Source organism: Lonchura striata, chromosome 4 (genome assembly GCF_046129695.1).
Source record: "Lonchura striata isolate bLonStr1 chromosome 4, bLonStr1.mat, whole genome shotgun sequence".
NCBI lineage: Eukaryota > Metazoa > Chordata > Aves > Passeriformes > Estrildidae > Lonchura > Lonchura striata.
Window position 1 is genome coordinate 49,662,531 of NC_134606.1, and position 9,605 is coordinate 49,672,135.

Sequence of the window (9,605 nt, forward strand, 5' to 3'; positions counted from 1 at the left end):
CCACAAAAAATAAAATGTTTTTCTTTCCAATTTTGCAGCAAGATAAGTGCTGTGCTTTGGTTTTAATGGCAACCCCACCTCCAGAGAACAAGGATACCACTTTGGTGTTGATGACTCAGCCTAAAAAGTCTTACTGAAGAGGAAACCCTTCATATTTTTGTATTTTATTTCTTATGTTATGCTGCCACCATTGGGACAATTTCATTTGGTCAGTCACAGCCCCTCTAAAATTGAAGAGATTTATCTTTATAGCCCTGGTCAAAGTGTGACTCATTTTCACAGTATATCAAATTTAATTGGGCATTAATGGTCATACTGCAAGATCAAATGCTTCCAAGTACAAACCTCTGCATTAAGGAGACTTGGAAATTTCCAAAACAAGTCCAGCACAAAAGGCCCTTCACTGCAGCAAAGAGTAAAAAAGAGATGAAAGAAGGTGAGGAGTCTGCTTACCTGCTTGCCTTTTTTCTTCTTCTTCTTTAGGCACAATTACTAAAATTTAAAGATAAAAGAAAAAAAAACCAAACCAAAACAAACAAAACAAAAAAACCCAAAACCAACCTTCTGGGAGTTAGTGTTCTTGGGAATGAGATGCCATTAGCTATAATCCCAAATTTTGGCAGAAGTGAACTCCTAAATTAATCTTGCTGTTATTTGTAAATGTATGCCAGTAACAATTCCCGCTCCCTTGATCTCTGACCTATGACCCCTCACCTTTGATCCTTGACCTTTACCCTTTACCCCTTATCCTTGACCCCTGGCTCTGGACCCTGGTCCCTAACTACTCTGCCCTGTCTGTACCCAGCCCTGCTGCTGTGTCCTGTAACCCCAAGCCCCTGGTGTGTAACCCTCAGCCCCCAACCCCTGCCTGTCACTGCAGCCTGGACATGTCATCCCTACCTTTTTGGGGTGGTCTTGTCCTCCTGGGAGGGTTCTGCTGTTGGCCTGCTGTTATGACTGCTGCCTGCTGCTGCTATGAGGATGAAAATGGCATTCTTAGGGCAGTGTGACTTTCTCTGGCTGTTTTTTTTATTTTAAACTAGAGAGAAAAATCACAGCCTGGTTTAAACACAGAAGAGCAGAGGAGACTAGGTCTCGGCAAAAAAAGCAGATCAAATGCAGAAAGATTTGAAATATACCTAAAAAACATTATTAAAACCAAATAAGGTTAGATGTTGGTGCCCAAATATTGATATGTTTTATTTAATAGTAAAAGAGGGAGGATGGAAGGGAGGGAATGACAGCAGTTAGGTAGAAAGGTATCACCTTTCTGGGGGTCCCAATGGCGTCTCATTTCTCCCCTCCATCAGGTCTTCTTGGTGGTGAGGGGTCTCTCACTGCCAGGGCATGCTGAAAAGTACAGAATCCAGTGGAATTTGTGCTGACACCTCCACTCGCTCTGTGAAACTGCTAAGTTCTCATTAGAAAACAAGCCCTGGAGCTTGCAGTTCTTTGTTGCAGATGACTAAAAATGAGAATATGTTATTATTAATTATGTACTAGTCAGTGAGGGCTAGGCTGTCTGTGTCACAAGTTAGGTGTGGTACCGGATCTCATTCCAGTTGTGAGGTTCAGTTACTTCTCTACACAACCCAATTTACACCATGAGGAAGACCTGATAGCTGTAGTAGCTGCCTCCTACCACCTAAGAGTTGTATCCCTTCTACTTGCAATGACTTTGGCAAGGAAAGGGTAAGCCCCCTCAGTGAATTTTCTCTCCAGACTTCCAAAGGGTAAGTAGCATTTCTTTTTTTCCTTTCATTTTCACAGAACAAGTTGTGTAGAACCATTTCCAGCTCCTTCAAGGGAGCATTTTGTTTGAAAACCTTCAGGAAAATGCAATTTTATTCCCTTTTCTTTATCATGTTTTCCAGGTTGCTTTTTTAGGTAAAGAAAATGGTGTAACAAATTTTCTATAGCTGGCAAAAGCCTATTTGATTGCAATGTCTTTAGGACATAGGTATCACAAGGCAAATTAGATTCACCAGAGAACTCCCCAATTTGAACATAATTGGAGTAGGTGCTTGCAAATTGCTTCATAGCCAACACAAAATAGCACAAAAATATAGCTTCAATTACTATACTGAACAAAGCACAGATAAGAGGAAGCAAAGCACACAGCAAAAAGAGAGTGTTGAAGGATAAATTTCTGTGTAAGACAATGGGAAGGATGAGGTTAAGGAGTTCTGGCTGTCACCATCTTATTTCACCTTGCCTAACTAGCTGTAGTTTCCTTTCAGAGCTGGCTAAACAAGAACAAAAATATTAATACAGTTTAGTCATTACGACATTATTAATAGCAAACAGAAAGGTGTACCATTAACACCCTATAGTGTGGCTATAGGGGTAATTCAAGTCTTCCTGAAATCAGTACACAAGTGTTATCTGCAGAACTATTACAGAGACTTGTATTTTGTTACAAGTATAGAAATTTATCGGAAAAGAAACCCTCCTGCTTTCCAGTTGGTCCTCAGAGGCGCTAGGTGCAGTTAGGTTTAATTTTTTTATTATAACCAATTCAGCACTGTAAGCCCAGCTGCATTCAATAAGATCCCACAGGCACCAATACAGTGGGTCTCATTCACAACCAGAGATTCACAAATCAACTTACCAATGAAACACTCTAAGTCTGGCTGGGTTCAGAAGAACTCACACAAATACAGGCTCACAAACAGTTGTGGAACAACAGACTGTAATTCTTACAGATTGGCAACTATGGATTCATTAGATGTGCAAAATATAAATATATAGTACTATGTACAAGTACTTCCAGGTATGTTCTAGAGGTGCAAATTTTACAAAAGAGGTATCCCAAATTTCGGGAAGGAGAGAGGAGTAAACTCTTGGACTTGTCTGCAAGGTAATAGTATTTTCAAACTCTGCCATGGAGGATTTCAAATACCAAATCACATTTTTTGGAGAAGTGGAAGTGAGAATGTAGTCAAATATTCTGTTAGCTGCTATCACAAAGGGGAGGGGTAGACCCTTTATACCTAAATGAGGAATAAAGAGAGCTATAAAAAGAGAGATTACAAATGCTGTATGTCTTAAGCAGGGGCAGAACAGGACTGTGACACCTAAGTGTTACTCCCTCTTCCAGCTGGATTGCAGTGATTAGAATCACCTACAATCTACAGATAAAATAACCTATCCCCCCAACGGCAGGCCAGCAGGCCCATGGTAATCCCTTCACCACATATCTCACACCAATCTCATTCCTACAATGTGTGAAGCTGTTTAGAGATAACAGATAAATAGCTATATCTATATATGTGAAGCTGAACAATCGAATCCATTATCACTACAAACAATACAACAGTGCTGGCACAGAGGGTGGGATTTTCCTGAACCTAAATACAGCAGCCAGCGAGGAGACCCAACTGAGCACAAACCTGCTATTTGACAAATAATAACAGGGGCAAATACAAGTCATACAGGAATTAATCTCACCACAAAAACTAGAGCCTGAATAATTTAAGTGGTGTCTAAAAATAATCCCTTACGAACTATATTACTCACCTAAGGGGAGTTGGTTCAAAGTTTAGCATACTAAAACCTCTGACTAAAAACTGTGTACTAAAAACTTAACTGCTTAGCTGTCACCTAAAAAATTAATTTCTTAAATGCTCTCTGCCTAGCTTTTGAAGTTCCACAGATATCCAGATTTGTATCCTGGGAATACCATGGCAGAGCTGAGCACCTTGACATGTATCTCCCACTTAAACTTATGCAGGATCCAGAAACTGTAAAGTTCTGAAGGCTGTGGTACAAAGAGATTTCTGGGAATGCTTCATCAGCCCACTAAAGATGATCTCCACCACTTCTGCAGAAATTAAAATTCTGCAAAAAATGAATTCAAGAAAGTCCAAATATTATCATGTCCATAGCCCAGTACTTAGAGAGGGCTGAGAAGTAGTACCCGCTTTAGAGAATTTGTTTATGTTTTTGAGGCAATTTGAAATAATAAGGAAATAATACCAAGTAGTAGGCAGAATAGAAAAGAAAACAACACTATACTCCAATTCTAAAGTTCTGAAAACCCAGGCAGGTGGTTGAACAAGGCAGCAGCAGCCTGAATGCTGGGCCGTGTGTGATCCTGCAGCAAAAGCAGCTCAGGCACAGCCTGCCCAGCACAGACAGCACTGCAGTGCCCACACAACATCAGCAATGAGAAGCACCGGAAAAAACTTCACAGTAAAAAAGCTGGGGCACAAGTGCTGGGTAAATGATGCAAACATTCACCACTGTGGCCTTCAAAGGGAAGACCCTTGGAGATAGGCTTTCAGTACAAATATTATAAATATCATTAGGAACATGGAGCTGGTGAGTACTCCCTTTGGCTCCTTTTGTGCATGTGGGATTGAGGTTGAGTTATTTGCACTCACAGCTGGGTCTGAAGTTGCTTTGGGATTGTTCCTGTGTACCTAAGTTTGTTTCAGTTTATCTCTTTAAATAGCAGAGAGGGGAGTTCAGGTTGTGCTCGTGAGAGTATCTTGCTAGCCAGCATGAGGCGATCTGAGGCTGGTTTCATGTACTCTACCTGACCCATCCCTAGCCTGATCTGTGTGGTAAATATATATCCTTGCTTTGGTTTATCTTTGGTGCTAGGCTGCCTTGCCTGGTAATCCCAGCTGTAAGGAGCTCCAAAGCAGCCAAAGTGAGCTGTGTGGAAAGTTCATGTGTGAAACAGGGAATGTCTGTGGCAGGGGTTGTCTCTATCTGATAGGAGACCTTCTTCCTCTTCCTAGGACTTGTGTGGACAGAAACCAAAGAGAAAAATAATTTTTTTGTTTCTTCCTACATCTTGAATGGTGTTCCACAAGGGTATGATGGCCTGCAACTTAGTTCTCTTTTCCTGCATGGTAAAGGGCACATGGATCCTTGATTTTCAACACAAATAGTTTTTAAACAGCATGCTGAATGAAATCTTAAGTTCTGCAGGCTTTTGTAAAACCTTGAGGTTTGTTTTTAAACCAACTCTCCCCTCAAAATCCTTCAAACCCTCTTATCTTTTTTTCTTGCGGAAGGAGAGTATAAACAACTGATGATTCAAATAGACAGAAGCACCAGACAGTTACATAAAAACAAACTGCTAGATCCCTGCATGTAGGAGTGTCTGCTCTCAATTCAGTCCTGCCTCTCTGTGAATGTGCCTGGAAGTAGGTCTCCCCACCCAGAGATGATAGCAGCTGGGATTAGATGCCCGAAACAGGGTGGTGAAGTAATTGATGATGTGGCCTTAGGCTGTGTAGAGATTCAAGCAAAGGGTCCTTTATAGCCAGGGCACCAAGTATTTGCAGTCAGATGTGGGAGAATAAGAGCCACAAAGTTTTAAATCTTTTCTACTTGTGTGAACAGCTTGAAAGACCTTTAAGTGAAGCTCTAGGGATCAGGACATATCCTGTCTTAGAGCTCTGAGTACTTTGGTTGCTGTAGACCTGAATAAAGGGGAAAAGTTATGGTGTAGAGAGAATTCTCATGAGAACTTTATGCCCTCAGCTCTACGTCCCATTAAATGTCTGGCTGTAAGAGTATTCATTGTGCTCAGGACCCTTCAATATCAAGGCAGAGGAAATACAAACTACAAACCCAAAGTGGTGGGTTTGTGATCAGGTTGGTAAACTGCATGACTGATCTATCTCGTCTTCTCTCTAAAGAGCTGCTCAGCCATCTGAAGGCCGAGGTCTCTCTCTGAGCTCACTGCATGCTCACAGATGAACAGTAAATCTCTCAGATAATACAGATTTACAGTGTTCTGGAAGAGCACAGTGAATTGTTACTTTTTTGAAGCTGAAAATATAGGATTAACCAAAAACAGCATCAGCTGAGCTCTGAGGTTAAATGGCAATATACTGAAAATGGCAACCCAAAAAAAAACCCAAATGGGTTAAGGCTTCATTTAAGGAAACACAGGCAGGGATTTTGAAGTGCCCAAGGTGAGGAAATTTGCACTGCATTAATTGTTACACTTTGAACATAATTAATGATAAACTGCTTTTAACTGTAGTTTGTGAAATATCCGGTGACACAAGGGTGTCTGAGGCTGGGTGGTCCTAGGTATTGGTGCATCCCCTGCTTATAATAGGGGTAAAAATAAAAATCAGTGCACATGTGTAGTGGTTGGCACTTCTCCAGCCCGGAATCTTGAGGAGTTCATGCGAGCTTTATTCGACGCCCCTGAGCAGCCTCGTGTCCTCGGCAGTGTAATAGCTCCTCATCCCAAACGCGGGACAGTGTCCTTCGGGCTGCTCCTGAGGCGCTCTGCACACAAAGCCAATTAACTCCACTGTGGAGAGAAAGCTTCGCCGGCAGTGCGGCGGCTCTGGAGCGACCCGAGTACAGCGGGACCTGGCGATACAGAACCCCGCGAAAATGAGTGGAGTGACTCCGGGCAGGGTCTGTGCCGCCGGTCACCCCAGGGAGACCCAACCTCAGAAGGGGGGGCCGCCGCCGAGGCGAAGGAAGCCCGCACACGGCGGGAGCCCCGACGGAGCGCGCCCCGCCGCCACGCCCCGCCTCGCACCGGCCCGTGAGGGCGGGGCTTCTCCGCTCCCCGCCTCGCGCGGCCGGCCCCGCCCCGGCACGCCATTGGTTGTCGCTGGGGCAGAGCGGCCGCCCCGTCCGCCGCCATTGGCTGGCGGCGAGGCCGGAGTTCCCGGATGTGGCCGCGCGGTGCGGATATAAAGGGCCGGGGGAAGGCGGGAGTGGGCGCAGTTTGAATCGCGGCGGGTCGAGTCAGCTTGGTGCTGTCGGCCGGGCTCGGTGCGTGCGGGACGCTCTCTGCTTCAGCCTTCCCCTGCGCGGCACTGCGCTCCGGTTCGCTATGGTGAGGAACCGCGGGGGTCGCTCTGGGGGTGGGCGGCGGTGCTGGGGCCGGGGCGGCTCCGTGCCGCTGATGGTGGGGGGGTAAACCGCGCGGGCGCAGTGGGGGGAGGGCGGGGGCGGCTGGGGGGCGAGGGGGTGGTCGCACGCGCAGTGGCGCCCCGGGGACGGGGGAGCGGTGGCCGCGCATGCGCGCGGGGAGCGGCCTGTGCCGCGCGGTGCGGCAAGCGGCGCGCACGCGCCTCGCGGCCGCGCGGGTGACTGCGCCGGGAGGGGGGGTGGTGGAGGGGCGGGGCGCATGCGCGGTGGGGGACGTCAGCGTCTGCTCTCCTCTTGGCATTGCTAGGCTGGTGGGAAAGCCGGGAAGGACTCTGGGAAGACCAAGACCAAAGCAGTGTCCCGTTCCCAGCGGGCTGGATTGCAGGTGAGCAGGGGCTGAAGTGTGGGTGAGTGAAAGTCAGGCTGGCCTTCATCTGTTGGTTTGTTTGTGCAGTGTGAAACCTTCACACTCTGCTGTCTGGCTGTTGCCTGGAATGATATAAGGATTGTAAAGCAGACATCAGCACACCCAGCTGGTTTTAGACCGTTGCATATCTGTGCAGGGAGGAAAGTAATTCCCTTGTGGCCATTGCTATGTTTGTGCTGAGAATCATGAAAGTTGCTTATGTGAGTTCGGCATGCAGTGTCTTAACTGTATTCTCAAGGTTTGAAATGCAGCCTGTGCTTCTGCCACTGGGATTCTGCTGCCCACAATGGGGTTTTGTGCAGAGCCTTTCTGTCGTCACAGCCTGTTCATACTTCCATTATTTTCCAGTTCCCTGTTGGCCGCATCCATAGGCACCTGAAGTCTAGGACAACTAGCCATGGGCGTGTAGGAGCCACAGCTGCTGTGTATAGTGCTGCAATCCTGGAGTACCTGACAGCTGAGGTAAAATGCTTGCAAGGGGTGCAAGCAAATTGATCAATCCCCAGAAGGCACAACAACCAGTGCCTACTGTATTTGACATTTTGGACTGGGTTGCGAACTCTTTGTGTGCTTTGAAGCACTTCTAAAGTGTCTCAAAAAGCAAAAGACCATGAAAAGTAACTCCTCTATATTTCATGCAAGCCCTGCAGCTTGCCTTGTAGGAAAAATGCAGTGTGTGAAATAACTTTTAAAATGGACCATTACAGCATGTCTTATCTGCTGTAGAAGACTTACTCTGTCATTGGGAAAACTAAATGTGAAGCTCCAAAGGAGGAACCCCTTGAAAAGAGACATTGTTTTCTGTTTTGGTGTTAATGGCAGTGACACTGTATTTGGACGAGAGAATTGAATAGCTAAGACTGTGCTGTTGGTCTCACTTGATTGTATAACTGTTGAAAAATGGTCTTGTCTCAGGTCCTTGAGCTGGCAGGAAATGCATCCAAAGACTTGAAGGTGAAACGTATCACTCCCCGTCACCTGCAGCTTGCCATTAGAGGAGATGAAGAGCTTGATTCTCTGATCAAGGCAACAATTGCTGGTGGTGGTATGTCAATACTTGCTGTTTATGGGTGCTTGGGTGGCATGAACTCTCACAGACTTGAAGTTCATTAGTGTTGTCATTTTATTGGAAGTGTGAAGTTTAGGAAAATTGAAGAAAAACAGCATGGTCTTAACTGTTGTTCTTTTTTAGGTGTAATACCACACATCCACAAGTCTCTCATTGGCAAGAAAGGACAACAGAAGACTGTCTAAAGCATACCAGGATTCCTTGTTATCTCAGGACTCAAAGTACTTAATTTGTCCAGTGTTGGTGATTCCAGTGGACTGTATCTGTGAAACACAATTTTGCCTTTTTTTAACTTTGAGAAGCTAAAGCTCCCTTGAGCTTTCTAACAAACCAAATTTCTGCGTTGAAGTCTTAACCATATTTAAGTGTTACCATGGCTTCAAAGAAGCTATTGTGTTTGTAGTGGGTTGTAATTGAGCTGACTGTTTTTAGATTGGCTTAAGTAAAGGAAATGTTTGGTTTTGTACAGACTTTTCATCTACTAGAGTGGAAATAATAAATGTTATGTCAAGACTGATTTGTGTCTTTCATTAACTGGAAAATCTGGTCTCCACTGTGCTGCTCTTGAAGTTGTTCTGAGAGCAAGTAACTGACAACCCTTCCTGCTGGGCTTGGGGCATCTTGAAATACAGCCTAAGACTACTGCAGCCAGTAAATGCCATGCAGTGAAAGTGCACAGGGCTTTGTCCTGTGAAGTTACATTCTTCCTAATTGAGCCTACTGTGCCATGTGCTGAAGTTTTCTTTAGCAGGGCACATAAAAGGCTGATGTTATTTAAGGCCAGTTTTAATCAGTGTCAGCCTTTGTAGAGGGTGAGGGTCTGTCACGGAGGAGGGTAAAAGATAAGTTTCAAGGGCTGTTTAAATTCCATGCTTCACATAATTTCATGTTAGGGTCTGGCCTCTTACTGTTTCAGCTTGCAAAAGCTTTGGCTAGACACCCACAAAAGCAGGGACTGTACTGCAGCAGCCTTTTAAATTGTGCCATGCAGCAAAAACCTCAGTAGTGGATTTCAGGGGGGGGTCTGGGCACACCTTCAGCTGTCCTCCACACTGCTAGTTCATTTCGTGTGGCAGAGCCCAGCGTGTTGTGTGAGGGAAAACCTCCTTTTGTTAAGACAGAAGGGAATGGTTAGTGTGCGGCTGGGAGTAGCAAGCTCCCTGCCTTCCAGAACTGCAGTCAGCAGTGAAATACTGCCAATAGATTTGCTTCTGCTGAGAGCAGGCTCTTGTGTTTCCCTAAGCTCTT

The 9,605-nt window shown here is 45.4% G+C and overlaps 1 protein-coding gene across 1 annotated transcript; it reads left to right on the forward strand.

Annotated features, from left to right (window-relative positions):
- Nucleotides 1-6,712: 6,712 nt before the first annotated feature.
- On the forward strand, nucleotides 6,713-8,874 carry H2AZ1 (H2A.Z variant histone 1). The gene is made up of 5 exons (XM_021550319.3): nucleotides 6,713-6,826; nucleotides 7,169-7,246; nucleotides 7,637-7,750; nucleotides 8,204-8,333; nucleotides 8,481-8,874. The coding sequence occupies exons 1-5, from the start codon at nucleotides 6,824-6,826 to the stop codon at nucleotides 8,540-8,542; spliced, it is 387 nt and encodes a 128-aa protein (XP_021405994.1). The 5' UTR covers nucleotides 6,713-6,823; the 3' UTR covers nucleotides 8,543-8,874.
- The last annotated feature ends 731 nt before the right edge of the window (nucleotides 8,875-9,605 follow it).

Coding starts and splice junctions, on each gene's coding strand:
- H2AZ1 (XM_021550319.3), top strand. Junction 7,247..7,636: donor CCCAGCGGGCTGGATTGCAG/GTGAGCAGGGGC, acceptor ATTATTTTCCAG/TTCCCTGTTGGCCGCATCCA. Junction 8,334..8,480: donor GGCAACAATTGCTGGTGGTG/GTATGTCAATAC, acceptor GTTCTTTTTTAG/GTGTAATACCACACATCCAC.